Raw genomic sequence first — 16,987 nt, forward strand, 5'->3', positions numbered from 1 at the left:
AAGCGAGGATTTTATACTGTTCCTCATCGTCGATCTTTTTCAACAGCTCCCATTGATTTTGCACACGTTTGCTAATACACGTCGTCCTATATTTGATTCCTGTCCTCAATTACTCGATGGTGCTTTATATGTGTATCCTCAATTTACACCATTTTTTTTTTGAAGGACAGACATTTAACGGACTCCACATCCATCACATTTTCTTACTTGACCAGACCAAATTGGCCAAACTCCAGCTCTTGGCCATTTTAATGTTTCATTAGCGGGATGCCGCTAGCTGTGTGGAATCGTAAAGTTTGTATTCTTTGAAGGTTTTAAAAAGTTGTAAGTGGGAAAAAAATTCAAAGTTAAAATTTGAAGAAAAAAAAAAACTTGCGTGGTTGAAAGCCTAGATATTTTGTGGAAAACGATTTGTAATAGACAATGGAAGCTTTGTCATGCCCACGGGCAACTACCGGGAGACTTTTGCATGTAAATTGACGTATTTTTGAGAAGGGTTCCTTATACAATCAGGTTTCGAAATGCTTATTCATATCGTTCAAAATCGTACGATCGTCGGTTAAAGAGTAAGGCCTATATATACTTATGTATTACTTTCGCCTCAATTTGCATGTTGACCCCAAGTGGGCGTGGTAAAGCTTAGTGAAGCAATTTTGCCACATTTTTTCATCATCATCGTTACGTTTTCTGTTATAACAATACGTACGTTTTGGAGTGTTTTCGTAGAGATAATGTTGTATTATTTAATTATTCAAAGTCTCAAAGAAACAAATTTGCCAAGAAAACAAAACAAAGCAAAACAAATAAATCTTTTTTTTTCACGTGCCAATTAACTTCAGAGGACAGTGAAATCGGAGCATATTCATACAATTTAAGGACCTGCATACACTGAATGACTGCATTATCAGAGGAACCGTTGATGGTAAATAACCAAGCCTCTCCATTGACCCTTGTATTTTGTACGTCTTCTACACTATTCTTAGGCCTATTAAGAAAATCGTGACACACAGCTAGCTAGCAGACAGCCATACAGACTGCGTAGAATCTTTTAATATAGGATATCGCATTAAGTGTATCTTACCTGCTTGGCAAATTGCTATAGTGAGAAACATCGGCCATAAGAACAGCACAGACGCCATTGCTGAATGATGTTCCAGCTATATGCTCGCGTCACGGAAATCTCTTGCGTTAAACTGAACTTTATTGGAACTTTGCCATATCCGGATACATGTCTACGTGAATACCAGCCTTCGTTGACATTATTATCCCGAGATCAGGGGGCACGGAGGGCGGTACGTGATGGCACACTGGGTCACTTTCATTCTCGACAGAAAGTATAAATCACAGTGTACGAAAATATGAAGAGAAACAAGTGAGTGTGGAAAACCACATGCTTTTGTCATTGCCACTATGATACAGCCAAAACAGTTCACCTTGAAAAAACAAACCGTGTCATATTGGAATAGCATTTTGGTACACTATCACAATATAATCTGTCTAGGTTGTATTCCATGCTGCCCACTGACAAAATGATTCAGAAAACAGGTAATATTTCAAATACTTTGCTTACAAATTTGAATATGCGACCGGGATCTGCGGAATGGATGTTAAAGACATTTTCCCACTGATAGTTTGTTTATGAAGAAAGAAGAGTGCATCTGATGATCTCTGATATTTACATGTTAAAAAATTACTATTATTAAATTCTCTAGAATTTCCACTGTCGACGTTTTCTTTTCGCGAAGTAGCTATTTAGGCAATATCGGTTACTCAATTTTTAGCATTTGTGTGACTTTTTTTTTACATTTTGAATTTGATTATATGATTGATAATAATTATGATCGTGAAGTTTAGAGGTTTGCTTCTTTTCGATGCGATTTCTACTTAGTTGGATCGTTTCACTTCGATCCGACTCCTCGACTTTTTAACTTGTTACCGTTCATGACGAAATTCATTACTGACAAAAAAATAAATCAATAAATCAATTTTAAAAAACCAAGAAACACCGAAAACAAATTGATGCGAGATATGGCACGTACACTGAAGAGGGCGCTATTTCAAACCTAATTTTTCTTGTAGTTCTTTTTCTTTTATAGGCACAGCATCGCCACCAGAGCGCGAAATATTAATCGAAATTTCCATTTGTGACGGTCAATTTCACTGTTTGGCATCGTTTGCCTCTTTAGTGCGTTTCTCAGCCGATCTCCATTTTGAATAACACTTTCCTAATGGAATATTTTGCATAGAAGCTTAATGGCATTGGAATTGAATTGACTTCTGGCATACTGGAGTGGTTCTATTTGACTTTTCTTTGATCCCTGCAATTATGTTGGGGTTGTTTTGCATACTAACGCACGGATGATTGAAAAAGTGGAAGACAGGTTAATAACAGCAAACTCTATGTTTGTATAATGACTTACTGAAAATATGAAATGATCCGGACATTGCGAATATTAATCATTGGAAATAACCTACTATGCTCTGCGAATCTACGTTTCCTTTAAAATATATTTGAAGGGAATTAGCGGTCAAAGGCCTTATTAAAGGGCATGTATAATTTGTAAGTAAGCAGGGTGTCCTGTCATAGAATATTTTATCATCTAAACATTTACATGCCGAATTTCGGGAGTAGACACGAATTTCACGTGATAGCTGGTCGATCGCTCCCGTGTAAGTTTTATTTACACGAGTGTTCACGACCATTATGTCCGTTTGGTCGATTACATCCGACAACAGATTTTGACTAGCGACGGCCGATTGTGTCCGACCCATTATGTCCGACAGCCGAATATGTCCGATCCATTGTGTCCTACAGCCGATTATGTCCGACCCATTATGTCCGACAGCGACTATGTCCGACCAATTATGTCCGACGTTCGATTAAGTCCGACCCATTGTGTCCGACGGCCTATTATGTCCGACCCATTATGTCCAACGTCCGATTATGTTCGACCCATTGTGTCCAGGAATTGGATACCAGGAATCCGATTTTCCCTGACCCAATTTCGTCCGGTAAAAAACTGAAGTTTCAAACTTGCGCGCGCAAATTTCAAAGTTGCGCAAGTAGCAAGTTTGCGCTCGACAGGACTAGTAGTAACGATTGCACGAGGAACAGCGTGCGCGCGAAGGTTTATTAGTCAGACCCTATTTATATCTAACAGTACGTCTAGATTCCAGACTAGCTGCTACAACTCCCCAGTTCATTAGGAATTTTACTGAAAGGTATGCGACAAGGTATGCAATAAAATTCACGACATTGCAAACAAATTCGCATACGTGTGCGCACATATTCGCGATAAATTTTGCGACATCGCATACGTGTGCGCACACATTCGCGATAAATTTCGCGACATCGCATACGTATGAGCACACGTTTGCGATATGCGATGTCCCTTCGGGGCCACCATAATTTTGCGTGACCTGTAACCTGCGCGTCATCATTACTCTTTATTCCAGTTTAGAGATGTTTTTTTTTTCGTTGAAAAGCGTAATGCTGTAGGAAATTCTCGAAAACGGATCTGTGTTGTGAATTTACAATTCCTTTCACATGCTCAGGCTCCGTTTCGAATCACGAACAGTCGGATAGCAAGTTTTTGTCCACATGGTCCACAATGAACCAGAAATCACATCCGGTATGGAACGTGTGCATTTCTATGGGAAGTTTTCGGATAGCATTTGCGCACATTGTTTAACTACAGTCTTGAACAGTTGCAGCTAGATGCTTTATACATAAGTCATAGGCCACTTCCTTCACAAGATTCTGTAAAGCTCATCAGCGTATTAGGGGACATTTTAAGAATTGTTCTCGGTAATTTTACGCGCTCATTGCAGTCACAACCCAAAGATAATTTATTAATGTCAGTAGCCTACACAACCGAATGAATCCGGCGTAATCGACCATATAAATACAGCATAGGTCTGACGTATCTCATCGTCGGACACAATGGGTCGGACATAGTCGTCGTCGGACATAATGGGTCGGGCATAATCGGCCGTCGGACAATGAGTCGAAAAAAATCGGTCGGACATAATCGGCCGTCGGACACAATGGGTCGGAAATAATCGGCAGTCGGACACAATGGGTCGGACATAATCGGCCGTCGGACACATTGGATCGAACATAATCGCCGTCTGTCATAATGGGTCGGACATAATCGGCCGTCGGACACAATGGGTCGGACATGATCTGCTGTCGGACATAATGGGTCGGACATAATCGGCCGTTGGACATAATGGGTTGGACATAATCGCTGTCGGACTTAATGGGTCGGACATAATCGGCCGTCGGACACAATGGGTCGGACATAATCGGCCGTCGGACACAATGGGTCGGACATAATCGGCCGTCGGACACAATTGGTCGGACATGATCGGCTGTCGGACACAATGGGTCGGACATGATCGGCTGTCGGACATAATGGGTCGGACATAATCGGCCATTGCTCGTCAAAATCTGTTGTCGGACGTAATTGACCAAACGGACATAATAGTCGTGAACACACGTGTAAGGTAATCAAACGCAGCCATATATTTCGGATCACTAAATGGACCGGAGGGGCAGAAATGCACATGTGATTGTTTGCATACCAACACACGGATGGCTGTAAAAAGTAGAAATGCAGGGTAATTACATACAGCAAATTCGCTGTTTGCAATTACTTAAACAAAATAGAAATGACCCACTTATTTGCAAACCCTCATTAAAACAGATTACCGGATGGTTGCAAGTAGGAATTATCTCTCTCTCAACAACGTATTATTTTGTCTTTTTAATTCATAAAACGAGCTTACTGACCCTTTTGTAGTTTATTTTGCAGGTTGCAGGTAGCCTATATAACATAATCTAATGCGTATGACAACTTATTATAGAATGTAAGCTTGCACTGCGAACTTCAAATTAATGCATAATAATTGATCGTTCATCTTTAGATAGATCTGTTTGAAAAGTAAAGTTCAGATTTATCAACAACATAGTGTCTTGTAGATCATTGCTGGTATCTTACTGATATACCGCATCTGTGCAATATATCATTGGCGTGGTAGGTGTCTTGGGGTATGGTCTTATCATCAAGGTTATCTTGCGAGTCCCCTTCATGCACACATCATTCATAGCGATTATCTGCCATCAAGCAATCATCGACTTTCTGGGCTCGCTGCTGCTGCTTCTGCAGCGGAACATCCCTGTCACTGTGTGTAAGCGTGACACCGAAAAATTGACGAGGTGACACTAGTAGGATGCTTTCCCCTTCATTTTATTACTCAGCCCATAAATAGGCAGGTGAAACTGAAAATAAATTACAAGTAAATACATTTAATTACATAAAAGAAATAAGGACAATTACACACCAAAGTACAATATTTAAACACAGTGACAATTAAACAATATGTTCACAATAAATGAAAGTTAATTAGAGCACAGTGTTTAGAGTTTCACAGGTTGAGATAGATACAGCATCTTCATAAAGTTTACAGTTAGCCTATAACTTAGCAATTAGATTTGAATATAACTCACAAATCGTATGCGGGGCCAACACCCGTCGCTACACACAATGGATGGGTATCAGGAATGTATGTACTGTAGTTTACTGGAGTATACAGGGGTTTTCTGGGTTCACAGCGGCATTCTGGTGCTGTAAATACAAGCATAAATTAACACATAAACAGCACTAAACACTACGTTCAATCAATATCGTAACTGGTAAACCAAAAACCATGCGTGCACAAGCACACGTACATGTACATTTTAGTGCCTACATGAATGACCTTTTGCAACTAAATACACCAATATAAAGTCAAGTAAGCCAGAATTCACAGATAAACACTCACAAAATAGGATAATGTCACAATGTGAAATGTCCCAAATTACATAAATATAAATTAAAGTACAGAAAATAAGAACGAAACTTACAGTCTTCACAGCTTTCGGCGACGTGACGAAGACTGAAGCGTATTGGAAATTCCCACGCTTAAATAGCCATACTACACGTGATAAGCGTATTCTGCCATGCCATTAGTGGAGCAATGCCATGTGACACGACATTCCATGCAAATTAGGCAAAGATGAATAATAATATATTAAGACGACAAAAGAACACATGGAAGACATACTATTCAAATTAAGTCAATCTGAATTGTAAATTAAGCCACATAAAAGAACCAGACGATGAACGTTCCATTCAAATTACATTGGTTAACTTATCAATAAGAAAAAAAACTTATCAGCGACGATAACACTCCCCCCTTGAATGACATTCAACCAAGACATACAATTATATTATACATCATAACCACAAGTGTCTATACAATCATAAATTACCATTATCCACTATAACCACGAGACTTATACAATCATTAATCTTATACAATATAACCGCAGAAATTAATACAATTATAATAGTCTTACACAGTATGATCGCCGATTCAAAATCACTATCACCGTCCAACATGTAACTTGACATTTCACCACTCTACGCAAATCGACATTAACCACTCATGAGGGGGCAGCAATTCATGCAACATCAAACTATAAATTAAACTTATCACTTTAATGGAATTACAAAAATAGTCATCAGGAAATACATGTAATCTTGCAATATTATTTGCAGAAGTCTAGTGGGTTGTCTTTACAATACTTGTACATTTATATACAGCGAGCAAATGCATAAAAATATGTTCTCATCTTCAATCTTAATCTGGTGTACATGTACATTAAATATTATCAATTGGCGAATTCTATTCATGGAATGACGAATCTATAATTCAAGAGGAACCCGACCCTTCTAATAAAATCACTTTGGTGATGGGACGTACAAGTTCTGTAGCTCGAGTCATCAATTTTACTGACCTAACCAGACCATCTCGACCATAGTTTACATCCTTAACAAGGGCGAGAGGCCACAGGTTCCTAGGGGTCATTTCCTCTGAAACCAGCACTAGGTCACCAACAGCAATGTTATTAGCTGGATTCACCCATTTAGTTCGTCTCTGTAATTCTGGCAAATAAAACTTAAGCCACTTTCGCCAAAATTGATTAGCCAAATGCTGAACATGTCTCCAACGACTACGCAAATGCTCATGACTAAACCTACCAGGCGGATAACTGGAACTGTTTCTCAAGAGCAATAAGTGATTAGGTGTTATAACCGCAGGGTCACTGGGATCATCATTCACCTTGGTCAACGGTCGCCCATTAACAATGGCCTCCACTTCACAAAATACAGTACCCAAAATTTCATCAGTTAATCTAACTGTTCTGGGAAGTACAGCCACCATGACTCTCTTTACTACACCAATCAAACGTTCCCAAACTCCCCCCATGTGGGAAGCTTTGGGTGGATTAAAACGCCATACAATACTTTGTTTAACAGCATAAGCATTGATAATCTTTTGTGACACCTCCTTCATGCTTCTTTTCAATTCGGCTCGACCACCAACAAAATTAGTACCATTATCTGAGTAAATGATCTCTGGGTGGCCCCGACGGGCTATAAAACGCCTAAGACCATTCAGGAACGACTCTGTATCTAAGGCATCTAGTTTCTCAATGTGGATAGCTCTAGTGCAAAAGCATGTAAATAAACAACCATAGCGTTTGATCTCAGATCTCCCATACTTGACATAAAATGGTCCAAACACATCAATACCAATATATGAAAATGGTGGTTTACCGGCGTCTACACGTTCTTTGGGCAAATCAGCCATGAGCTGCTGACATGGTTTAGAATAGAGACGCTTACATGTTACACAGGCCTTAATAACCCCTTTGATGAGAGGTCTTGCTCTGGTAATCCAAAATTCTCTCCTAATCATACTTAGTACCCATTCTACACCCACATGAGCAATACCATGTACGTCGTTCACAATTGACCTTGCAATAACATGATTCCCTGAGACAATAAACTGATTCTTAACCTTATTGTCTTCGTTCACACGGCCACTCATTCTCAGCAAACCTTGATCATCTAGGTAAGGATTAAGAGCTTTCAAGGAACTTGAAGCTTTGACAAAATTCCCCTTTTTTAATCTACTAACTTCGGGAGCAAATGATTGCAATTGAGCCTTGCGGACAAGAATTTCCCCTGCATGACAAATTTCTTTGAAATTTAGTTGACCTGTAAGCTTGCGCTTCATCAGAAACTCTAGAAATCTCAACCACCATGCTAAAGCTCGCTTCATCCTGTACCAAGAGGAAGAATTATGCATTAACTGATCAATAGGATCATTCTCTACAACTCGGTTTAACTGGCATGCATAACCCTTATCTACAACATCAAGAGATTCCGTGGTAACGGCGCCGAAAGCTGCAATTGAAGTCTTACGGACTTCTGGATCCTCATTCATCAAATCTACTGGTTTTCTATCACCCATATCCCAATCATGTTTGTACTTGTGCAGAATGTCTGGACCATGGAACCATTTGTCATCTGACTTCAAGCACGACTGTGGTCTCGTCACAAGATCAGCTGGATTAGACTTGCTGTCAATATGATGCCACTGATTTGAATCGGTCAACTCTCTGATGAGACCAACTCTATTACCAACAAAAATGTGAAACCTCCTACTATCATTACTGATGTATTTCAACACAATTTCAGAATCTGTCCAGAAATTTGAACAAGTGATGTCTAAATCTAACTCACGTCTCAACAATGCATCAACTTTAACTGCTACAACTGCGGCTTGCAATTCCAAGCGTGGTATGGTACACTGCTTCAACGGTGTAACTTTATTCTTGCTAATGATCAACTGGACATGCACCATTCCATGTTTGTTAACACACCTGATGTAACTACAACAACCATACGCTTTGGAGCTGGCATCTGAAAAATGATGGAGCTCAATAAAGGCATCATCAAATTCACGTGGTTTGACACACCGAGGAATTTTCAGCTGCTTCATAGCATGACATGACTGCACCCAGGAATACCATGCATCTTCAAGCTGTGATGGAACTGCTTCATCCCAAGACAATTTATCAGCTGTAGCCTTTTGGAACAGAAGTTTACCGGCAAGTACAACAGGACCTAATAGACCGAGAGGGTCGAATATGGATGACACGGCACTCAACATTTTCCTTCTGGTGATAGGACTCTCCCTGTCACGCCCGACTTCGAAGAAGAACTCATCTGTAGATACCTTCCACTTTGTACCCAGAGTTCGACTTTCACACAAAGGACCAAAAGTACGAACTTCCTCGGCCACACAATCTTCAGACACTTCACTCAACAATTCCTCATCATTCACAACAAACTTTTTCAAACTGAATCCCCCCTTACGCAGGACCTTTGGAGTTTCCTTGATAACAGTCTTTGCATCAGTCTTCGAAGACACCGAGCTAAGACAGTCATCAACATAAAATGACTTATTCACAGTGTACCTAACCAAGGGATGAACATTTGGAGTATCAATAACTGTACGACTGAGAGCATAGGTCGAACTTGAGGCGCACCAAACACCCCCGAACAAGTGGGAAGTCATTCTGTAGTATTCCAAGAGACCATCACTGTACCACAAAAACCTAAGTGCATCTCTATCTCGGGGTGGTATTTTCACCTGGTTGTACATGGCTTCGATGTCGGCCTGAATCGCTATGCTGTGCTGTCTAAAACGTAACAAAACTAGCAATAACTTGTTGATGAGATCAGGACCCTGTAGACAACGCTCGTTGAGGGACTTTCCCTTGAATTTACAAGCACAATCGTAAACAACTCTGAGCTTGTCGGGCTTCTTGTCGGTTACCACTGCATGATGTGGAAGATACCAAATCCTCTCACCTGTCATGATCTCATCTGGGGGAACTCTCTCGGCATAACCCTTATGCAGTAGCTTGTTGATCTCTGCTTTGTACTTAGGATACAGACCACCCTCAACCAACCGCTTGTCTAGTGAATCTAACCTGGACTTGGCCACGACGAAGTTGTTCGGCAAGGACTCCTCTCTGTCTCTCCAGGGTATGGGGAGTTCGTAGTGCCCATCAATCTTCCGATGTTCCCGGTCCCACAGCTTGATCACAGACCTATCTTCCTGCGACCACGAAGAACACTCCAAGCCCTCATTTTCTATCTTCCACAACTTAGAGACATCATCAATGGGTAGACAAGACACAAAATTAGACACTACCTTACGACTGACTCTGCCAACTGGTGACCGACCATTCACACACCATCCAAACAATGTACGGACTGCAAAAGGTTGCTCGGGACTGCCGCGTCGCACCTCCAATGGTACAAGAGCTTCTGCATTATCCTGACCAATAAGTAAATCAACAATCACACCATCATGTTCATAAGCAGGCATTGGACTGATGTCACTGAAATGAGTAAAAAGTGCAATGTTCACAGATGCACTTTTCACAGGTATGTTATCAACTACACAAACATTATCCATCTGTACAATCTCCCCTGTTTCTGAACTAAGTGACAAATCAACAACTTTAGACTGATGAACACCTGACTTGTTCAATGTACTAAGCTGAAACTGTGAAGGCCTCCCTTGCAATCCCAATCTTTCTACTAGAGCCCGAGAGCAGAACGAGTTACTTGAACCACTATCCAATAAAGCGAATACCCTGCATGAACTGTTAACCATCACTTGAACAATAGGCATGTAGGTTTCCTTATCAGTAAATGAGCTTACATTAGACACTTTAGATTCAACTGGGGCATTGACAGGACAGTGAATGTACATTGTATGTTTTCTACCGCAACCTTGTACACCACAAACTGATCGTTTACCACAATTCTCAGTACTGTGAGAAGCGAGGAGGCAATTATGACAAAGATTATTGACAATTACAATATTTAACCTATCCTTGGGATTCATCGCTTTAAACTTATCACAATGCCACAAACGATGGGATTGGCTACACAATACGCAAGGTGGTTCAGGTTTAGCATATGACTTGGTGATTGAATGCTGACCTGACCTACGACTATTTCCTGACTGAGACTGAGTTGACACAGACGAATTAAGTGAGACTCCCTGACCAGTATTTTTGTTCCTATCAAAACGTTTGGGATGCATGTTACCGTAGACCGGATCATTAACTTCACGTGCAATATTATCTACGAATTCAACCAGGTCTCTAAATCCAGGATAATGCTCCGTAACCTTAACTGACTTCAAGGCGGACTTTTTCCACTTCATCTGAACATAGCTGGGTAATCTGCCTACTATCTCAAGTATGACGGACTGTGATTTAACCTCGTTCAGAGTATTTAACTGACCAAGTGTGAGCAAAGCAGTTTTCAAGTCATCTGCTAACTGTTGTATTTCTTGCGGGGACCGTAATTGTTTACCGGATTTAAGTTCCTTAACCAAACGTTCAGTTACAAGATGTTTATTTCCGAACCGACTATCTAAGATAGAACGTGCTTGGGAATAGCCGCTGGATCCCCCAACTAACTGACAACCCCTAATAGCTTCCTTAGCAGAACCAGATGTATACTGCATGAGCCTAGCTAATTTGAGATCACTATCCTCACATACTCTATCAACATTGACTTCAAATGCTCTAAGGAATTGATGGTAATGCAAAGGATTGCCATCAAATACTTGCAGCTCAACCTTAGGTAAATTTAACAAACCCAAGAATTCTTCCCGAGATAAATCCCCATATGTACCTGATTTGTGTGTACTTGAAGCATTATCATGATCAACTTCAACCTTTATATCCTTAGAAATACCCTTAGTCGAGTGAAGGACGGATATGTATACGTCCTGTTCCTTATAAAAATAAGTTTCACTAGCATCTACATCATCATCATCAACAAGCAATGAATGATATTCATTATGGACAGCCGTAAATTCCTTAAACAGATCTTTAAGTTTTGCAACATAATCATCAATGACACTTAAATCATCTTCAGCTAGACACTGTCTTATCTTATTGACTTGCTTGGTCACGGCTCTCTTAGCAGAAGTCCTAGTTGTCTTGAGCTGTGCCACCGTCGACATGATGCGAAGGTCTCCTCAACTTCCTGTGGGATGACTAGACGAGAACGGCAGGACGAGATGTCAGTGACGGCGGTAGGCTGAGCAGTGTAGACTACGATGCGCTGTCCGGTAGAAAGAAGCGATGACCAACCCAAGCTCGGAGGCGACGACAACAAAGATAAGCAGATGTGATGCTGGAGTGATGGTAGTTCGCACTGGAAATGACGATAGTTCGCACTGGGACGACGGTAGTTCTCACTGGGATGACGGTAGTTCTCACTGGGATGACGATTTTTTCACTGTCACTGTGTGTAAGCGTGACACCGAAAAATTGACGAGGTGACACTAGTAGGATGCTTTCCCCTTCATTTTATTACTCAGCCCATAAATAGGCAGGTGAAACTGAAAATAAATTACAAGTAAATACATTTAATTACATAAAAGAAATAAGGACAATTACACACCAAAGTACAATATTTAAACACAGTGACAATTAAACAATATGTTCACAATAAATGAAAGTTAATTAGAGCACAGTGTTTAGAGTTTCACAGGTTGAGATAGATACAGCATCTTCATAAAGTTTACAGTTAGCCTATAACTTAGCAATTAGATTTGAATATAACTCACAAATCGTATGCGGGGCCAACACCCGTCGCTACACACAATGGATGGGTATCAGGAATGTATGTACTGTAGTTTACTGGAGTATACAGGGGTTTTCTGGGTTCACAGCGGCATTCTGGTGCTGTAAATACAAGCATAAATTAACAGATAAACAGCACTAAACACTACGTTCAATCAATATCGTAACTGGTAAACCAAAAACCATGCGTGCACAAGCACACGTACATGTACATTTTAGTGCCTACATGAATGACCTTTTGCAACTAAATACACCAATATAAAGTCAAGTAAGCCAGAATTCACAGATAAACACTCACAAAATAGGATAATGTCACAATGTGAAATGTCCCAAATTACATAAATATAAATTAAAGTACAGAAAATAAGAACGAAACTTACAGTCTTCACAGCTTTCGGCGACGTGACGAAGACTGAAGCGTATTGGAAATTCCCACGCTTAAATAGCCATACTACACGTGATAAGCGTATTCTGCCATGCCATTGGTGGAGCAATGCCATGTGACACGACATTCCATGCAAATTAGGCAAAGATGAATAATAATATATTAAGACGACAAAAGAACACATGGAAGACATACTATTCAAATTAAGTCAATCTGAATTGTAAATTAAGCCACATAAAAGAACCAGACGATGAACGTTCCATTCAAATTACATTGGTTAACTTATCAATAAGAAAAAAACTTATCAGCGACGATAACAATCCCCGTCCCCGCCCAGGTACCACAGACGTTCGGCGGTGAGCTGCTGTGCCGTGTGTGGATCGGGGATGTCACCCTCTTTCTGCTCTTCGTCGCGTCCACCTACAACCTCCTCGCCTTGACTCTGGGCAGGTACATCAAAATCGTTAAACCCCTCCGCTTTCGGCTGATTCATTCCCGCAAGGGAGTAGCAGCAACGATAGCAATCATGTAGCTGCTTGTCACGTTCATCAAATCCTACTCGTTCTTCCTTTACAGCGTCGTCGACGGCCATACGTGTGTCTTCCGAAACTTCCAATCCTCCAAGGTAATGGGCCCGCTTATATCTGCTTCCAGTTCTTCCTTCCGACCGTGATTTTGCTCTTCTGTTACATACGCATCGCAAGGACGCTGAAGCGTCAAACAAAACCCATGTCCCTGAAAACTACCATCGTTGACCAGGACCATATAACGACATCAGAGGTGGGTCGGGCGGAGCAGATGCATAAGCAGCATCAGCTTCTCAGGGTAAGAAGGGACATGTTCGAAAGTCTGGTCATTGTCTTTGTGACATTCATTGTCTGTTGGACTCCCAGCCAGGTCACCTACTTCATGTTCAACATTGGTTGGATCGATTTGGAAGACAAGGGACCTGTTAATGTCATCGGAACCAAAATGACGGCCTGCAACTGTTGCCTCAACCCGATCATCTATTGTTTTAAGTACAAGCTTTTCCGCCGGACGATCTGTACGATGATTGCCGTCCAGGTAACGAACAGTATGATTGTCTTATCCAGACAGCAGTCACTAACACGACCCAGAACTACAACATGCAAGAGTTCAAAATGACAGTCAACGGGTAAATAAAAACAAGATTCGAAATGGGTTATGGGTAATGACCATCGCGCTACTGCACTTTGGCCAAGAGTGAAATATCACTTTATTCAAATGTAAATTTACTCCACCAGACTGAATTGAGGGACAAGACGATTGAGAGAGTTATTCATTCAATCGAAGCATTGACTAAAATGAACTATTTTAATTAATTAAAATGTTTAATGGTGTGCACTCTGAGTTGTCTAGCTCCAGTTTCACTATTTAGAACCGTGTTGGTTTCTCTTTCAATTCCCATTTTTTTTCTGGCAGTATGAAAGTTGGAAAAACATGAACAATATTGGAAGACGGTAGTGTTTTGAATCTAGTGTACATTTTAGAATAAATTATATGTAATTGTATGAGGTTTTCGGCATGTTTTTCAGAATGGACTCCAATGGTAAAAATTTAATAGGTATTAAAGAATATGTGGTCTATTTGTTTTTCAGTCGCAGACATTTTTTATCTTTAAAGCAGGATTGGCTAGAACAAGTACCGGATTTGAGGTGCTGCTATGCTGTCATTCGTTTCTTTCCTCTCTTAAAATACAACACATTTTTGCATTTCGTCAGGGAGGGGGGGGGGGTCCCTGTCCCTTGTGCAACATAGGAGAGAGCTACCCTATCCGTCAGAGGCGTGGCATTTGTTTCACTCCCTTCAATTGACGAGCTGTTACAAACATCAAGATGCTTTCAAAAATAATTCACCCATTCCTATTGGTCGAGAGCCCGTCACATGGCCGGTTTCAAACGGTTGATGAAGACCGTCATGCTGGTCTGAATCAATTTTCCAGTTTCACATTGTAACAAGGTCGGGTTTCAGAACTTACTTTTACCCGACAGGTTCCTTACTCCATGTACTCCAGCATTCATTTCATAACTTTTGTAACTTCGTGTTTGTGTCATTTTACATGTGAGCAGCCATTGCGATCATGTTTTTTGCCTAGCGCCCTCTCGCGGCCAACTAAACTTTTTTTTACAGCGCGCGCTTCTAGAATTTTGCTCAACTATGCGATGGGCGTAGCGAGCATGCGAGTTTTGCATTCCACCGCGCTTTGTTTAAGAGGAATAACTGACATTCCGGGCGTTTTCGTATGGTTTTCTTGTAGGGCTAGGTCCAAAATATTGTTGATTCCGTTCCAACTCTGCTTTGGGTTGAAATCTATCTGCCTGGTTCTGCTCCTGCTTTGCGACCAGCATTTACAGCGAGCATTGCACTCTCCACTTTTTCTGCAAGTTTTGGGTGCGGCTCCCCGATAGCAGCAACATAATTTTATATCCGGCGTTGCCGGCATTGCATTTTGCAATATTTTTTGCTGCTTCGACATCATTTTTAACACCGAGCACGGAGAAGACATGAACGTAGATCATCCCAAGTAGTGAGTAAATCCCATGTGTGTTATTTAACTCTTTTATGCCTGAAGCTGTTTATGCCTGAATCTTTTTTATGTAAAAGTCATTTTTATGCAACATTTTGTTCACTGACTGATGTATTTATAAAAAAGTTTTCTTTGATTTACAAATAAGGAAACCAGTTTTTCCCAAATTTCTTTGAATTAAATATCGTTACTAATGTATTTTGATCTGGAAGTTATTCCCATAATTCATTAGACATTTATTGTTTTTATGCATTTCAGATATCCTTGGAGCGACTTCATTAGCCTATTTCCCTATTTGACTGTCGTTTTTATATACCCAACAAAATTCTGTTTTTATATACTCACCAAAGTTTCCAATATAATTCTTTTTGTAAATACTGTACCTGATCATTTGTATATATTTTGTCTCTGCTTGTACTATAAATAAAACATTTCATATTATTGAGACAACAGAAAACTTCGCTCTATCCAAATCATTTTTATAGTGGAACCACTCGGTTGAAAGGAGAGTGCCACATTTTAAACTAATCAATTCCACTCTCCCCGGTTACACTTGGCGTAGTCGGCAGGATAGCTTTGCTATCCACTTTATTTTGGATTGGGGAGCGAAATTAGATAAATCAAATCAGGGCTAAACGGCAATCAAATATAAAGGGAAGTCGCCTGGCACTGATGAGACCGGGAGCTCTGTGGCGTCGTTCTGCTCATGACGATTGGGTGTCCAGGCTAAGCTCGGCATCGGCATGGTAGGCCCAGCGGAAGATATGGGTACAACCAGGGTGCTGTACTTGGCCTGACCTGGTGACTTCTTCAACTCCTATACTAGCCAGAAACTCCAGCATTTGTTGTAGCCATTTGGAGAGACTTGGTGTGGCCATTTTTCGCCATTGAACTGGCAACTCCTTTGTCACCGACGGACCCTTAAATAACCCAGGTTCCTGCCGCCTTCCTTACTTGGTGCCATCTTGAAAAAAAAACACATTGTTCTCCAAGAGACTCTGGTGCTGCCTTTAGACACTACTGAAGCACTTCCATCTTGGTGGCCGTCCATCGAACTGACAACGACGATTGATCTCTGGAGCGGGCTGTAGGAGCTTCATTTTTCATATTTTTGCCGATGCTGGTAATATATCTTACTTGTTGTAATTCATTGCATTATTATTGTTCTCTGAAAACCTAGAAAAAAGACTAAGAACACAACGAAATTTTACTTCGGAAACACATGTATATTGCGCCTGCTTATACACACACTGTAGCGTAGAGTTGGACGGATCCAAAGCTTTTTCATTTTTAGTATTCTAATTGTTATTTTAATATGCACTGCTCCTTTATAGCTCAATATTCTTCCTCTCATAGTAATTGTTGTATTTATTTCAACATTACCTTTTTGGCTTATTGAGGAAGTGCTTGGAATTCTTGATATTTTTAATGGAGCTCTGTTACAATGATTCTTGTTGAACATTTTAATGCCCCT

The 16,987-nt window shown here is 40.6% G+C and overlaps 1 protein-coding gene and 2 long non-coding RNA genes across 3 annotated transcripts; all 3 read right to left on the reverse strand.

The window, feature by feature from the left end:
- Positions 1 to 5,335: 5,335 nt before the first annotated feature.
- On the reverse strand, positions 5,336 to 5,991 carry LOC119719969. Its single transcript, XR_005270027.1, has 2 exons — positions 5,909 to 5,991; positions 5,336 to 5,630 (listed from the first exon to the last, which is right to left on the reverse strand). It is a non-coding gene; the product is annotated as an uncharacterized LOC119719969 (long non-coding RNA).
- A 741-nt stretch (positions 5,992 to 6,732) lies between these two features.
- LOC119720934 lies at positions 6,733 to 11,955 on the reverse strand. Its single transcript, XM_038190801.1, has 4 exons — positions 11,897 to 11,955; positions 8,112 to 10,309; positions 7,089 to 7,205; positions 6,733 to 6,752 (listed from the first exon to the last, which is right to left on the reverse strand). The coding sequence occupies exons 1-4, from the start codon at positions 11,953 to 11,955 to the stop codon at positions 6,733 to 6,735; spliced, it is 2,394 nt and encodes a 797-aa protein (XP_038046729.1).
- A 432-nt stretch (positions 11,956 to 12,387) lies between these two features.
- Positions 12,388 to 13,271, reverse strand: LOC119720052. Its single transcript, XR_005270048.1, has 2 exons — positions 12,961 to 13,271; positions 12,388 to 12,682 (listed from the first exon to the last, which is right to left on the reverse strand). It is a non-coding gene; the product is annotated as an uncharacterized LOC119720052 (long non-coding RNA).
- Between the last annotated feature and the right edge of the window lie 3,716 nt (positions 13,272 to 16,987).

The sequence above is a fragment of the Patiria miniata genome, unplaced genomic scaffold (assembly GCF_015706575.1).
Source record: "Patiria miniata isolate m_02_andy unplaced genomic scaffold, ASM1570657v1 HiC_scaffold_9, whole genome shotgun sequence".
In the NCBI taxonomy this organism is placed as follows: Eukaryota; Metazoa; Echinodermata; class Asteroidea; order Valvatida; family Asterinidae; genus Patiria; species Patiria miniata.